The 17,343-nt window shown below is 44.6% G+C and overlaps 1 protein-coding gene across 6 annotated transcripts in view; it reads left to right on the plus strand.

Moving 5' to 3' along the window:
* Positions 1–17,343, plus strand: part of COL16A1 (collagen type XVI alpha 1 chain) — a 138,387-nt gene that overhangs the window by 20,931 nt on the left and 100,113 nt on the right. For all 6 annotated transcript variants that reach the window (XM_077931924.1, XM_077931920.1, XM_077931921.1 and 3 more), the window contains exons 3-5: positions 3,875–3,949; positions 5,092–5,209; positions 15,614–15,737. In XM_077931924.1, coding sequence (XP_077788050.1) covers positions 3,875–3,949; positions 5,092–5,209; positions 15,614–15,737 — 317 coding nt within the window. The remainder of the gene's footprint in view (positions 1–3,874; positions 3,950–5,091; positions 5,210–15,613; positions 15,738–17,343) is intronic.

The raw sequence follows: 17,343 nt of genomic DNA on the forward strand, positions 1-17,343 counted from the left end.
CTAAAGCTGGTTAAGTCTGAAATGTACTTGTGCTATGTTTCAATCTTGTAAAAAAAAATTGTGTAAGATACATTAAACTTAAAAAAAGAAAAGACAGGAAGGAAGAAAGAAAAAAGAGCCTAAATTGTCCACCATCCAAGCAGATCCCAAAGTGATGTTGAATAAGAACAACAATAATATGCAATAAAAGCATAACATAATCCATCACGAAACAATAAAAGCTAAAAGACAACTGCTGAAGAACAAAAAGGAGGACCAAAGATGAATGTAGCTTCTTTAAAATGCCTGGACAATTGATGTCTTAACATGGCGCTGAGAGGACTGTGAGATCAATACCAGGCGAATCCCTCTAGGGAGAGTATTCCAAAACTGGAGCAGTTTAGGGGTTTAAAGGTAAGCCCTTGAATTGGGCCCAGGAGCAGATAAGCAGCTGGTGAACTTACTGAAGAATTGATGTAAATTGCTTCACCAGGCAAAGTACTTTCAGCCAGATTCTGAAGCTTTGGAGTCACCTTCAAGGGCAGCCCTATTGTGTAACACATTTACAGTAGCCTAACTTGGAGGTTTCCAGAGCATGGATCGCTGGCGTTAATCTATCCAGTAAGTGAACTACAATGACAGATGCTAAATGTTAAATGCTAATTTGGCATTCTGGGCGCCCCCTAACAAACCACAATTTCCAGAATGGTTTTCTTTTGAAGGGGGTAGCCATGAAGTTTAAATACGTACAAAACTGACAAGATGTTTGTTGTGTATGTATGTTCCAGGTTTTCGCCATAGTTTATGAAGATGTCTCTCTCCCTTGCAACTTCTTCACTCTCTTAAAGGTTAAGGTACCCCTGACCATTAGATCCAGTCACGGACGACTCTGGGTTTGCGCGCTCATCTCGCTCTATAGGCTGAGGGAGCCGGTGTTTGTCTGCATACAGTTTTTCCGGGTCATGTGGCCAGCATGACTAAGCCACTTCTGGCGAACCAGAGCAGTGCACGGAAACGCTGTTTACTTTACCGCCGGAGCGGTACCTATTTATCTACTTGCACTTGACATGCTTTCGAACTGCTAGGTGGGCAGGAGCTGGGACAGAGCAACAGGAGCTCACCCCATCGTGAGGATTTGAACCACCGACCTTCTGATTGGCAAGCCCTAGGCTCTGTGGTTTAGACCACAGCGCCACCTGCATCCCTCTTACTTCACACTTAATTTTTCTCTTCTTAAAAAGAAAGAAGGAAAGAAAGCTGGAGTGACCCACTTTCACTTGGGTTGGGGCACTCCCCATTAGTGGGGTCTCCCTATTTTCCAGTTAGAGACCATCGATGTGTCATAGATAACTTGTAGGACTTTGTTCACTGAGACCACGTTCATTCTCCATTGAGCCATGAATGGGCAGCCTTAGGAAATGTCTGGCTCTCAGCCTAACCTACCTCATTGGGTCATTGTGAGAGTGAAATGACATGACTCCTTGTGAGGCACTTTGAGCTCCTTGGCCAAAGGGTGGAATTCATAGGCGATGAAGAAATGCTTTGCCTCTCGGCAAGGATGACGCGGAAGGTTTGGAAAAAATGTGCACATCTTTTACTTATCTGTCTCAGAATATCCACAAGAGAGATGCATCATCCCGATTGTCATCTAATGTGGAAACTGGATAGGGATCAACCCTCATTTTGCCAGAGGCACCTTGAAGGAGCTGGAAGATATCTGTGTGTATGCAGAGTGGAGCTTCCAGCCATGGCTTACTCTGGTGGCTGTTTTAGATCTCAGCAACATTGCAACGCATTGATAAAATCTAGAGTATTTTTTTGTGTAGTGCAAATAGCTAGATAATCTTTGGGGACAGAGAAAGCTTCACAACAGTAGCAGAAATAGTTAGGAGGGAAAGGGAAACTGGGTGGAGCATGGCATCACCTACATTTTATACACATTTATTCCTGCTCATGGAGAGATTAAAATGAGGGTTTATTGTCACCAGTGCTTTTTTTGGGGGGGGGGACGGACGCAGGGGTACACATACCCCCAAACATTTTGTGAATCTTTGTACTTTTGTCTATTTACTGTATTTATTTTTCCTGATTTGAACTTTAAAATGGTGATTTTCTTGAGTCAAAGTGAGAGTACCCCTAAACATTTTTTTTAGAAAAAAGCACTACTTGTCACCCTCCTTTTTTTAAAAACAACAACAATCCAAACTCAGTTGACTAATTGTATGAGATTTAGGCCTGTTTACCTGTATATAAGCCCAACTAAATCCAGTGGGACTTCTGAGTAGAAAAGGGATTTTCTATTAAGATTGGAGCCTTCATTAATCAACAGAAAGAGCCCCTTGTTTTGCAAGGGGAAAGGGTTGTTTCCAACTAAGTTTTACTCAGAGTAGACCCATTGAACTTAATGGGCCTATTTATTTCAACAGGTTAACTCTGAGTAGGACGAGCATTGGCCACAACCTATGTTTGCACAAGGCTTGTTCAGGACATTTTGTTGCGTGGGTCAGAGGGCAAGACGGTGCCTCCTCACCCCATTCCAAGTTTTGAAGCCAGGAAGCCTGATACCTGAATATTACTTCACTATGGGTAATGAGCAGCATCATGCACCACACCTGAAGAGAGAAGGCTAGTTTAGGAGATGCGGGGCAGACATTAGTCACACTGTCCTGTTCTACAACACCTCCCAATGCTCTAACACCTCCCCCTGTTCTCTAACACCTTCCCACTTACCCAGAAACTGCCACCTGAGGCAGCTGCCTCCTGCCTAATGGTAGGACTGGCCCAGAGGTCTGCATCTTGATTCTGTTCCCCATCTGCACAATCTGTGTGCCTTGATTTTTGTCTGTGCAAGGCTCTAGTGTAATCAAGGCTACCATGAAATGTGAATGGTGGGCTTACCTGCTCATCCTCATAGTCACTTTGTTGTGATGGCGTCTTGCACGCGTCTGCTTAATTTCTGTGGGGATATGTTGTACCCAAGCCAGCTTTCAGCACAGGCTTGCTGCCGGTTGGGTGGGACTGCTATGAAGAGAAAACAAGGTTTCTGGTAAATGCATATCAAAGGGCTGAGTCATTTGCTTTATACTACACTATTATTCATTGTCTTCATTTCTGAAATAAAGTGCAACACACTGGAGTAGAAGGATCTCACATGGGGTCTTGGCAAGGCAGGACTTAGCGTCATAGCATATATGGAGATTTCTCAACAGTTCCAAAGTTCATAGCAACACCCCCTAATTCTGTTTGTAATTGTTACTCAGACGCACTTCCCTTTGTAAAACAAAAGAACAGACTAACAAGCTGCAGCTTAATTTTTAATGGCAGGTTATATGGGCAGCTTTCAAATGTATTACAGAGGTACCGTGGTTTATGAACTTAATCCGTTCTGGAAGTCCGTCCTTAAAGCAAAGCGTTCTTAAACCAAGGTGTGCTTTCCCATAGCAGCAGGGGATTCAATTTACAAATGGAACACACTCGACAGGAAGCGAAACATGTTCTTATTCCAAGGCAAAGTTCACAAACTAAAACACCTACCGTATTTTTCGCTCTGTAAGATGCACCAGACCACAAGACGCACCTAGTTTTTGGAGGAGGAAAACAAGAAAAAAAATATTCTGAATCTCAGAAGCCAGAACAGCAAGAGGGATCGCTGTGCAGTGAAAGCAGCAATCCCTCTTGCTGTTCTGGTTTCTGGGATAGCTGAGCAGCCTGCATTCGCTCCATAAGATGCACACACATTTCCCCTTACTTTTTAGGAGGGAAAAAGTGAGTCTTATAGAGCAAAAAATACGATTCCGGGTTTGCAGCGTTCTTAATCCAAGTTGTTCATAAACGAAGCTGTTCTTAAACCAAGGTGCCACTGTACTCAATCCATGTTCAATGCACTGTCTTGCAGACGAGAAATGTCCCCAAATGCAAAAGGAAGGTCTCCGGTTGGACCAGACTAGTGACCAATATGTAAACATAACTGGTAAGTTTGTTTTGTCTCTCCCAAAAAATTCTTCTCCTCGCTGGCCTCTGGCCACAACCTCTTTCCTCCCTAGGAATTTGCAAGGGGGTAGAGATAAATCTATCTAATCAGCACCTGTGGATCTGAGACGCAGCAGAATCGGGCAGGAAGATTCACTTAGCTGAGGGGCAGCAAAGAGAAAACAAAACAACCACAAAGTCATGCAGCCCAAGGAGTGTCCATAAAGCTGCCTGAGGATCTCTTGCAGTGTCACAGGCAGGACTGGCAAGCGTTCTGGTCTTGAAGCTGGGAAGAAAGATGGGCAGTGTGACCTAGCATTTCATAGAATCATGGAATCATAGAATTGTAGAGTTGGAAGGGACCCTGAGGGTCATCTAGCCCAACCCTGTGCAATGCAGGAATCACAGTTAAACATTCCCTGACAGATGGCCATCCAACCTCTGTTTAAAAACCTCCCATGAAGTAGAGTCCACCACCTTCTGAGGGAGTCTTAGCCTCCAGAGTTTGTTGGAGCAAAAGTGCCCGTTGTCATTTTTCAATGCCTTTCCTATTTAAATAAGTGAAGTTCTCCATCCCAAGAGGCATCTGCATTTGATCTGCAATTGTTTTGACACATGCAAATGCTTCGACATTGTTTTTACAGCAATGTAATTGTTCAATATATGTTTTCTATGGTAATGTGAAAATTGCTTTGAGATCCTACACAGGAAGTGATTCATAAATGAAAACTAATGAAATGAAAACTAATTGATTAGTATCAAGCTCAACAGGGTTTATATAATATGCATGCGAACAAGTTAAATGTGACAGGACAAGCCCTAAGCAAAGAATATTTTAAAATGTGGCATTCCAAACATAGAACTTTCAATCAACCAGGGAATAACAGACAAAAAGAAAGAAAGAAAGAAAGAAAGAAAGAAAGAAAGAAAGAAAGAAAGAAAGAAAGAAAGAAAGAAAGAAAGAAAGGATAAACTGTATTTTTTTGTAATGCCACACAGAGCCTTTCACTTTCTACTTTCTCACATTTTCGGAGTTTAACTTGCCCCAGCAACTTGTCTGTAAAGGGAGAATGGGAACTTGGGCGTCGGTATGGGAGGCTGGACTCTCAAGCTATGCTCCTTTCTCTTCTGTGTCTTTGGCAGGATTTAATCTAATTAAAAGGTTTGCTCTGCTGAAGACCTCAGCCATTAAGAAGATCCGCAACCCCAAAGGCCCAATGATCCTGCGACTGGGCAGCACCCCTCTGGTCCGACCGACGGAGTGAGTATGCCTGCTCTTGATTCCAAAAACTAGTACGTGGCTGCATGTGCCTCAAGTCATCAGTGCAGTCGTTCAAGTTATTAAGCCAAGTGGGTATTATTTATTCCCATTTAGGAACTGAGTATTCACTATTGCAGAGATAACAATAGAGCTTATTGTAAGACCCTGCTGGATCTCTGCAGACCTGCTGGATCCCTGCTGGTTCTCACAGTGGCCAACCAGATGTCTATGGGAAGCTCACAAGCAGGACCAGAATGCAACAGCACTCTTCTCATGTGTGAATCCCAGCAACTGGTATGCAGAGGTGTACAGCCTGCAGCAATTGTGCAACAACCTTGCAACATGTGTCATGAATTCCCATATTGTGGATGGGGAACTGAGGCTGGCAGAGGCGCACAGAATGATTTGCCCCAGGCTTGGTGGGATAGTGGTAAATTTTGAACTTGCAGAAATACAGCATGGTGTGGTGGTTAAGAACGGTGGACTCGTAATCTGGTGAACCAGGTTCACTTCCCTGCTCCTCCACATGCAGCTGCTGGGCTAGTCACGCTTCTCTGAAGTCTCTCAGCCCCACTCACCTCACAGAGTGTTTGTTGTGGGGAAAGAAGGGAAAGGTGCTTGTTAGCCACTTTGAGACTCCTTAAGGGGAGTGAAAGGCTGGACATCACGTCCAAACTCCTCCTCCTCCTCTCCTTCTTCTTCTTTTTACAGCCTTTTGAGTCTGTACCTATACACAGTGGTACCTCGGGTTAAGTACTTAATTCGTTCTGGAGATCCGCTCTTAACCTGAAACTGTTCTTGACCTGAAGCACCACTTTAGTTAATGGGGCCTCCCGCTGCCACCGCGCCGCTGGAGCACGTTTTCTGTTCTCATCCTGAAGCAAAGTTCTTAACCCGAGGTACTGTTTCAGGGTTAGCGGAGTCTGTAACCTGAAGCGTATGTAATCCGAGGTACCACTGTATCTTCAAGGTATACTGCAAGAGCTGACCATAGGGACAAATATTAGGAATAATTGGGCAGGAATAATCAGGTGCACAAATAAAAGATGAGGGGAGCACCTAGTCTGACAGCAGTACATGTGAAAAGGATCTAGACTTGCTCTCCACTGCACCTCAGAGCTAACGTGATGCAATCTGCATTGGGTTGTGGAGGCTCAGGTTCAGATCCCCGCTTTTGAGTGATATTGGGCCAGCTACTCTGGACCGGTCAGCTTAGCCCACCTCATGGGCTTATTGTAAGGATAAGTCAGTGGCCTGTGAGTGGGAGAACCATATCTGCCCCTTGAGCTTCTTGGATGGAGGCAAATGAGAGGCCCGTGGACTTTCATGATGCAAGTGCTGGACTAGGCTCGGGGAGATCCAGGTTCAAATCCCCACTCAGCCATGATGCTCACCAGGTGACCTGGGGTCAGTCACCATCTCCCAGCCTAACCTTCCTCACAAGGTTGTTGTGAGCATGAAATGGAGGTGGGGAGAGGAACCATGCATGCTGCCTTAAGCTCCTGGGAGGAAAGGCAGGATGCAAATGTAGTAAATCGAATAGTCCTTGGGGAGTGGACATCTCATTGGGGTGTGTCTTGGACAGCATGCCCAATGGGTACCAGCCCCAAACACAAATAAATTTACCCTGTTAACTCTATAAAAGAGCCTGCGGTCTCCCTGAGTAAGGATTGTGTGGGTGCCTCAGCCTCAGCCACAGCCTGATGGCTGGAAGGATGTTTTAATCCTAGAAAGTAAATCACAGCACAAGAGCAAAGGACTTGGGCCTTTTCCAGGACCATTATGCAATCCCTGCACCATGTGTGTTTTCCTTCCTCCACTGAAACTTGGCAGGCAGCCTGACGGGTCTAGACGGGTAGATTGAAGCAGCTTAAGCTGTTTACTAGCTAGGCCTTTCCTTTCATCAGGACCCAGCAGCAATGCAGAAAAAGCGGGCTTAGAAACTGGCTTCCCTCTTCTCCTGCCTCTGCATGTAGGACAGCCTTTAATGTCTAAAAGGGGAGGTGCTGCAAGGACTCGTCTCCTTTCCAAGACTTGCTTCAGTTCAGGCACTGGGGCTTTTGATCCCCATGAAGTAAATCAGAAAGCACAGCTGCACTCAGTTCCCAGTTTATGGGGCTGCTTTATTCTTCCTGTGCATTTTGGCACTTAAAAGTATGCAGAACGGAGAATAGCAAAACACACACACACAAACCCACCAGTAAGGATCGTTTAAAATTTAAGCACTACGATACAATAAGATTAACATTTTGATAAACCTCATAAAGGTGACCTGTAACCATAACTTAAAACAGCAACATAAGTAAAACATAAGTAAAACTGAAAGCAGCAGGACCTCCAATCTTCACAAATGTCAAAACACACATACACACCCACCATGTCAGTTTACACAGTAGCCTAATTGAACATTGGCTGGCTTGGGCCAACAGCTCTGTAGGCAAAGCAGGACCAGCAGGAAACAAGGGCAAGACATCTACATTCTCAGGGAACTCCGGAGTTTGCAGATGGACATAAAATCATTAAAGAGGAAGAAAACATCAGTGGCGTCCCCCCGTTCCCATCCAACAACAGGAAAAATCATGCATGTATGCATGTGGTTGCATGGAAGTGAATGCACACACAACACACAACTGAGCCTGAAATGAAGTCTGGAGTGGTGCTTCATACCCTCCCTTCCTCCATACAGCCTCCCTCCTGCCATCCTACCTCATGAGGCCTGTAGAAGGAGATGCAAGAGGCCAGAAATAACAGCTTCACCTGGGAGGAACAGAACATTCCACTCGCCTGCAGCTGCAAGTTTGAGGAGGAAGAGAAGAGGAGAGGAAGACTCCGCTCCAACAGTGAAGGGGAAGATGCAAATAGAAGAGCCCTGGGCACTCGGGCACATGTGCACAGCAGCAGCAGCAGCAGCAGCAAAGGCAGTAGAGAACATACTTAGGACAGAACACAACATTTTGTTGTGCATCTGATTGTCAGGAAGACCTTCAAGTAAAAACGCTCCTCCCTGCCAGAACTCAGTCTATCTCTTTCTCTTCCACAGCTGCCTACCTTATTCTCTCCACTCCCACCCAGGCTGGGGAGTGTTTCATAGCTAGTAGCCATCGGCCATGAAAGACCATCAAGGCAACCAAAATGATCAAAGGGGAGGAGCAACTCGCCTTTGAAGAAAGGTTGGGGTGTTTGAGACTTTTCAGCTCAGAGAAAAGCCGAGTTAGAGGTGGCATGATAGAAGCTAATACAATGGCATGTGGTATGGAGAAAGTGGGTGGGGGAAAGTATTTTTTCTCCCTCTCTTACAACACTAGAATTTGTGGACTTCCAGTGAAGCTGAACATTAGAAGATTCAGTTGAAAATACCGTGTTTTCCATGTATAACACGCCCCCTTGTATAAAACACCCCCTATTTTGGGGGACTCAAATTTAAGAAAATGGGGGTGGGATTCCCCAGAATTGTCGAGCTTTTTGGGGGGAGGGTTGCCCAGAATTGTTGAGCTTTGGGGGGGGGGGGAATTGCAAAATACCCAACTCACCCACAATACTGCTAGCAGGCTATCGCCAACACAGCAACCAATCAGCAGCAGCTATTACCACTCCCACCAATCAACAGTGACTAATCCCACAATCGAACTCTAAACTACCCATGTATAAGATGATCCAAAAATTTTCACGGTAGTCTCTAAGAAAAAAACCCTCGTGTTAGACACGGAAAAGTATGGTACTTCTTTACACAGCACATGTTTAAACTATGGAACTCATTCCTGTAAGAAGTATCAATGGCCACCACCTTGGATGGCTTTAAAAGAGAACTGGACAAATTCATGGTGGAGCAGGCGATTGATAGCTATTATGCTCTCTCCCTCCATGGTTGGAGGCTTCTGAACACCAGTTGCTGGAAACCACATCAGAAGAGAGTGCTTGAATCCTGCTTGTGGATTTCCCACAGCAAGCTGGTTGGCCACAGTGAGAACAGGATGCTGGATTTCAGGGGCCATTGGCCTGATCCAGTAGGCTCTTCCTATTTTCTTTGGTAAGGTTTACTTAAGCCACCATGTTTGGGTCTTCAGTGCCCACTGATTAAGTATTTTCAACAAAATGGAAAGCCAAGAGGAAAAGAGCAGAGGATGATCACAACACTAATTTAAGCACCTTGGGGTTCCTGACACAGTTTTCCCCGCAACCACTAAGCCACAGCACCTGCCCCACCCACGCTTGGAAGATGTGGCGTGGCAGAAAAGAGGCTAGTGACTGCGTAGATCCCGATGGTGCCACCAACATCCAACACAAATATATTCCAGCATGTATGATGGTACTTTGCTTTAATGCTCATTCAGACACCTGGAATTCAGCCTTCAGGGAAGGAGGCTCTGCTACAAAGGATTTAAGGGCATTGGAAATAGCTGGTGCACGGCAGAACAGTTGCCGTGGCTCTCCTTTCAGAGTGCTCCCCTCCCCTCCACCTTCTTAGCAATTGCCGCTTTTGTTCTGTTCCAAAGAAGACAAGTCTGTAGTTGTCTGCAGAAGGCGTGCAGTCACCTCTCAGGGGCACATGTGGAGTAGGACCACTCAGATAGTACCAGCTTCAAAGGAAACAATGGTGAGGACCAAAAGAAGACAAAGACAAAGAAAAAGAGGGAGTCCGTGGAAAATCTTACAACTGAATTCTGATTTCAGTCACCGAAACTCTTCTAAGAAATGGCAATAACTAAAAAGATATGTATAGATGTTTAAGCTTTCTTGAATGCCAGAACTGAAGGGTCCAAGCAAGGGGTGCCACAGGGCTACCACTAAGAAGTCCCTGTCTTGCCATCCTAACAGGTTTTATTGGTCAGTGCATAAGTAGGAGTTCAGAAGCAAATAATAGATTACAAGCAGGTTCACATGCATACATTTTCATATTTCAAGTATATTTTAAAAATTGTACACAATATAACACCCTTGTAACACAGGTCAGTATTATTATGGCTTTATTATAAAAGGGAGTCTGAGAAAATAGTGGATTGCTTAACATAGCTACTGTGCTATCTCCTATCTTATCTCTCAGTTCATAGTGTGGGGCCTAAGGTGGAGAAGAAGCTCTAGGGCAGAGCCCTTGGTGAGCAGTGGCTGGAACCAAGCTGTAGAGTGAATCTGAAATTAGACAGTGGAGAAAAAGTGAAGAGATTTATTTGCCTTTCCTTTTTGAATTTGACAGTGCCAAAACATTTCCTGAGAGTCCCTTGGGGTTTCCCTCTCTCTCTCTCTCTTTCTCCCTCTCTCTTTATCTTCATTGACAGTTTTTAAACAGTTTCTTAATGTAGGGATGGGCGCTGTGGCAGTTGGGAATAGGTGTGTTTGTTTAAACGCTTGGCTAGCCGAGGGCGCCTCTGTTATGATCTCCTTCTGCTGGTTCTTGTTTTGCCTTGGTGATTCATGAGCCAGGCACGATGACCCCACAATAAACACAGAGAGAGGAGCAAATGAAAGACAAACGACCTGGAGCAGGGCTTCCAAGAAGACAACAAGGAGATCAATGTGCATCCGGTACAATGGCAATGCCAGAGGTGCAGGGGCCAACAAGTATTAGTTCTGGTCTCATTCCTTTGCTGGGTAGGGGAGCCTGAGACCAGGGGACAGAAAAGCTCTCCACCCACACACTGAGACTGATGAGGAAACCGTCTGTGCAGTTCTTCTTTTTTTGCAAAGGCTGCTATCGTTCTCCCCCATCACCAGGCACTACTCTTTACTCTGGCCTGCGAGACTCTCTTATCAGAAGTTGTTGCTGCTGCAAGTCAACAATGGAAAGAACTCAGAGTTATTTTCCAGGTTAGGAAAAACAGCGGCGGCAATGGGCTAGCAAAGTGTGGCATTGGCACGCCTGCCAGTCTGTGGTGCGTTCAAAGCAGGGAGATTTCAGCTCCTGCTCCTGCTGCATGCAAAGTGCTTGTCCCCTCCATCTACATCCTTTTCTTTGCATTCTCAGCTTGGCAGCAAAAAAGAAAAAGAAAAAGTATGGCAGTTTATCCAACTCATGTGGAGCCTCCATGCAGGATACTGTGAAACTGCTTTCAGCCTGGGTGGGGGGCAAGTCACAAGTTATGCAGCCTGATCTCCATTATTGCCGATAATCTTGATGAAGTCAATGCAAATGTGGCCCACCAACCATGTCTGTTGACCTGGCAGATGCTTGACGACCTCTCCCTGTTTTAGCAGCCCTAAGCAGAGAGAAAGAAAAATCTCAGACTGTTTATCGTGCCTCTGGCTAGGGATAAGAGGATTTCCCCAGCTCCGTTCATTTATTGATCTGATGCTTTCCTTTGCTCCGTCTACAATTCCTCCTGCATTCCTTTACTGGGGAGAATTTCTAAAATTAACATCAGAATTGGCTCAGGGGCAGCTTCTCCCCTGCTTTCTCTTCCCTCTTTTCATCTGCATCTTTCTCCACAGCTGCATCACTGATGCAAACCACCAAAAACTGAGAAATCAGCACCACCCCTCCAGGGCCAGCCTGCCTATGAGGCGGGGTGAGGCAGTTGTCCCAGGTGGCAGACCAGGGGACAGTTGAGAGCCGCGACAGATCCAGGCCCTGACGAGCACACTGCTCACCACTGCTACCACCACCACCTGCTCCTCCTTCACCACAGCCACCACTTACTTCTCTCCAACCTTGCCTTTTCCCTCATACCTCAGGCTTCCTCAACCTTGGCCCTCCAGATGTTTTTGGCCTACAAGTCCCATGATCCCTAGCTAGCAGGAGCAGTGGTCAGGGATGATGGGAATTGTAGTCTCAAAACATCTGGAGGGCTAAGGTTGAGGAAGCCTGTCCCAACTCCGACAGCAGCCGGAGGTGGGGTCAGCTTTAGGGAGAGCAGCTCCAGTTTTGCTTTGAGTGGTGTAGTGTTTTACATACATTACTTACTTGCATCTTAATGGAACACTCCACGAAATGATCTTGATCCAACCATGTGCTTTGTCACATCATGTATACTGTTGTGTAATGTCTCATCAATGCACCAGTATGCATCAGGGATTTTTCTTTTTTTTTAAATGCACCCAAAGAACCGTATATGCAACCATGCAAACAATCGAACATAGATAGGGTAGACGCTTATGCTAAAGAGGGGAGTATAAATGCTGTTATGAAACAAATATGCTCATATTAAGATAGGGTGGTCATTTATGTTTTACCAAATAAGAGAAAATGCATTATCAGAAAAAAGAGGGCATAGGTTTGTGCAAAATTTGCATGCACTTATTTATATGTACAGGACTGTATACTCCAAAGCCTATGGAAAAATTTCGATGTAGAGAATTTTTGAAATAGCTTTCCTGTCCTGCCACTGATGTCTCCATTGTTGGTGGCAGGTCTGATGTCAGGTGGGTATAGAAAAAAATGTCAATTTCGCTTCTCTCAGTTTCTAATTTTTCCTATCTTAAATTCAGTTCTCCATATTTCTAGAACAATTTGTGATTATTGTTATTTTAAAAAAATCCTCATGAAAATTAATAAGCCTTTTAGTGCAAATTTATCCTAACGAATACATTTCTGTATACAGTTTGACTAACATACATATTTTGCAAGCAATTTATCCTAATATACAGTATGTTTGCATGTTATTTTCAGTAATATGTCCTTTGCCATTATGCACCCTTTCCCCCAATGACTGAATTTTTGCAAGCATTGTCTGCTTGAAGAACTGCATTGCAAAATTCCAAAAAGTATGGATTTTGAGGGATGGCTACATTTCAGTGCCTGTATTGTCTCACATAGTGTGAATTAGGTAGGTTTGCCTTTCCATGCGAACAGAATTGAATTTCTCTCCCATCCCTGGTGGCAGAACTTCACCTCTTAAAAGTCAAAGGGCCCTGATTCTGACCTCTGTCTGGCATCCAAATAACAGCTCATTCCTGACGCACCTCTACAAAGACCATGTGATGCAAGGGGAAGTCTCTGTAGTGGAAAAACTTGGCATAAATAACTGGTGTTGACTAAGCCCCAGAATTGGTCACTGATGGGCAATGAATGTTGCAATAGTAGGATGGATTCCACAGATGAAATTGATTCTGCTCTGCTTGGCTTCCAAATCTCCTGATTCTGTCTGGACTGGATATGGGTTGTTGTTGCTGCTGTTTTTCTTTTTGAATGTCCTGAGAAATGAACACAGATGTTAGTGGTTGCTGTTGCTACTGGAGCGAAATTGTTGGACTCACTCTGTGGCTACCATGACCTCATTATAGTAATCCCTTTAAAGTGTTATTTATGGGGATTTGGGGTGGGGAGAAGATTCTAAATGGTTTTTAGGGTTACCTCCTTTCCTATCTGACAGAGCCACTGTGCCTTTGAGCATGGCCAGAAGGTACTTTCGTGGTGTCCACGATAATGAGGGAAGCTTTGCCTCTTGTGTTCATCTATTTCTAATTTTATGTACTGTCAACACACCCACATTGTTTCATGATTTAAAATAATGAGTTACAGTGTTATAGACATGGTGGTACTTGAGGGGTAAGGAAGAGGAGAGGGAAATAAGCAAAAACAGGCACCATGGCTGTTGCATAAGTCTGTTCTGGAAGGGTCTGGGGCTAGCAAGAGTTCTCAGGAATGAACATCATTGAGAGCTCCATCTGAGACACATTTACACTATAAGTTTCCCCACTAAGAATCCGGGAATTGTTGTGGGTGCTGGGAATTGCAGCACTGTGTGGCCCTTACATGATGCATAGCTCAGTCGGCAGAACACAAGACTCGTAACTTCAGGGTCGTGTGTTCAAGCCCCACATTGAGCAAAAGATTTCCACACGGGGGGGTTGGACTAGATGACCCTCATGGCCCCTTCCAGCTCTACAATTATATGATTCTCATTGTTCCCAAGCCTGTTGAGGTGATGGGAGACAAGGCCTAGTTTGTACTGACCCCAAGAAATCTTTGCCCAACCCCTTCTTTGTCCTCTATTAAGCAGGCTCTTATGACTATTTCATTCTGAGGTGCAGCTCTGAATTAATTAGAGCCCCCAGAGAATGAATTCTAATTTAATGTTCCTTCTGTGTTTTATTATTCCATTTCATTGCTGCTTTGTTGTTTTTAGAATTGTATTGTAGATTTTCTTTGTTAATATATTTTTATGATTTTTTTTGCATGAAAGAAAGGAAACTCAACTGGAACCCACATTATGCTTGCAGTAAGAAATGATTTAGTGGGCTGGTAGAAGGGATTTATTATAGGCTGACCAATTAACCACAAATCCTTTGAGTAATCATCTGTCTTTAGATATATTAACGTTAATTAAAATAAATTGGCATATTGCACATGGATGCCTTTTTTGGAAAAAAATGAAGAAAGTGAAAGATAGTTTACTGCTTAATAAACAAAAGTGAGCACTCATTAGAGAGAAAGGTCATTGTTAATATGTTCTTTTTCTTTCCATAAGTCACCAGAGCCAAAATAGCTGCAAAACAACAACACCACCCCGACAGAAATTGAACATTCACAATGAAAGGGGACCCCCACCCCACTGAATAAACTACAGCTGTTGTTGATTAATCTGCCAATTAATGTTTCATTTCCATCTAATATGTGTGCGAGCATACGTGTTCTTATGGACTGATACGTATCTTTCCCAACATTTCCTGTGATTGTTTAATTAGTCTCCTTGAAAATAAGGTGCAAGCTTTGATTCAGTGTCTGCTTGGTGTATTTGCAAAGAGGAGGCTGCTTTATAGTGAGTCAGACTAGTGATCTATGTTTTATGATGTTTCATCCATGATTTTTTACTGAACTTTTTGGTGCACACCACCACAATATTTTTCTTATCAACTGGCAGTTCATAAATAACCGTAGAAACAAAATAATAATTTATAAGGCTACTTATAAACCATGAACTCAATATGAGGTGACTCCCATAAATGTGGGAGTTTACCTCAACGGCCAAGTTAACTGATTACATCAAAATGAAAGAGAAAAGACAAAGACAAGATAAATTAGCAACAAATTGGCAGCCATTTATTAAATACAGCAAGGATTCAGGGTTACGTCAAAATATATTGTGCTTTTACACCGTTTTGAATTCAGTTCTAGCAAGGATGACAAGATTATGGTGTAATATATTGTCAAGGGTTTTTGTTATTCTTTTCCACTTTGTGTGTTGGGGGGTGGGGGGTGGGGAGCAGGTGACTGTGGTTTCTATTTTCCTATGATTTTTCCCCCTTTTCATTTCTTTACACACACATACGTATCCCGAGCAAAAGACCCGCCTGCTATCACTACTTTCACTGGCATGGCTGCCCCTGGGCATCCAGCATTGTCCTTGAGGCAAAATGTCCCACCATGGGAATGATGTCATGAATTGCTGTAATGCCTTTCTAGAGCTTTCTTGCCTGCCCCCCATGGCTGCCTCCCTTTCCTCACATCTCTCCCCTCCTCTTTGTTCCCAGACAGCTGTTCCCCCGGGGCTTGCCTGATGAATTCACCCTGGTGGTGACTCTACTCTTGAAGAAACAGACCAGCAAAGAGAACTGGTACCTCTTCCAGGCCACCGATCGTCAGGGGTACCCCCAGGTACATCACACTAGCATGGTGCATCCTTTCCAGGGCCTTGTGGCTCTTTCTGTCCTATCATGTGCCTCTTCTTTCCACTGAGGGCAACCAGCTTCCTATTCAGCTTCCTGTTACCCACCTGATCCACATGGGCAAAGTTGCCAGTGGAGCTGCTGTACCTTGTAGATTCCAAAAGCTGTCGCCACCTATGCAGTTGCTATCTGCACCCATGCCTACCTATATTTCTTTCACCCAGGAAATGTGGCACATGCAGCCTTCTCAAAATGGGTGCTCTCCAGATGTTGTGGGCTTTAACTCCCATCAGCCCCAGCCGGCATGGTCAATGGTTAGGGATGGTGGGAATTGTAGTGCTAAATATCTGGAGGTCATTAGATGGTGGGAGATTGCTCTAATGGGGCAAGGCAACACCATGGAAAGCTCCCAAGTAAGCAAATTGCTCCCATCAAGACCAAGAGTGGGCTGGAGCCTTCTATGCCTCCAGGGCAAGATCACCCCTCCAAGGCCCCACCCCAGGCGATGGAGGAACCCACAGTGGTGGCTCCAAACCAGACTGAGCAGTAGGCTCCTCCTGAGAGGATAAGCTAGAGCCAGGCTCTCGCAGTGCTGCAGAGGGTGCCAGGCTTGGAGGTGAAGCTTCCACAGAAGTGAAGTGGACTCAGTTCACCTGAGTGATGTAGGAGGGGAAAGAGTGGAGTGCTGGGATGGCTATGTCACTGAGACCTTCCCAAGGATCTGAATCCTCACTTGTAATTCCCCTCGTTTGGTGCTGCTGGTCCAGCAAACCTAGCCAGCCCCTTCTTGTCTGAATCACAGTTCAAGCCTAAGCTGCTGCCCATGAGGAGGATCCTTGCCATAGAAGTGAGCCTCCTAGACTGGCCTTGTGTTGTGCTTTCAACATTGAAAGCTAGCATGGGAGTGTGGCCTGGGCATGGGCAGAGCACTGGATCTGGCTGGTTGCTTCCCACCTGAGCCATTTTGGCAGGTGGGAAGAGCCATTATTAGCTTTGTTCCCCTTGAGGGTTCCTCTCCCAGGTGGTTTCCTGGACAGGGAAAGCGGAGTCCAGCTATTTAAAGTTTCAGTTTAATCCTCCAAGCATTGATTAATCCTAACTTTTATTAGACCCAGGAATTGAGGGGGATCCGGTTCCCCACAAACTCATAACAATATGGAATATCTCAAATGGCTAAACTAACTGTTTTTCTCAAGACGTTATTTCAGAAAACATGCTGATCCAAGTTAATGATAATAATAAAGCATTCCTCTCATTCCTCTCTGGAATAACAGGCATTGAGACCACATTTATCATTCTGTGTTCTTTATGATAATATAACTGTATTTTATATCTGTCACTTCCTTTAATAAAAAATAATATATAGCTAAAACAGACTGATTCATAGTATGACAAAGATGCCACTTGTGTCATGGGATCTGGTGGTCTGCAACATTAGATTTGACCCACTTCATAATGAAGGGTGTATGGACCAGAGGGAAGACTGCCCTGGCAAAAAAGAATCACAAGTCTTCTCTCAGCTTGCCTGCTGCTGCCACAATCCTAATATCTCTCTGTTTAGTGTGCTTTCTTCATCTTTCTGTCTCCCTGTCTCC

The sequence above is a fragment of the Podarcis muralis genome, chromosome 7 (assembly GCF_964188315.1).
Source record: "Podarcis muralis chromosome 7, rPodMur119.hap1.1, whole genome shotgun sequence".
Lineage (NCBI taxonomy): Eukaryota > Metazoa > Chordata > Lepidosauria > Squamata > Lacertidae > Podarcis > Podarcis muralis.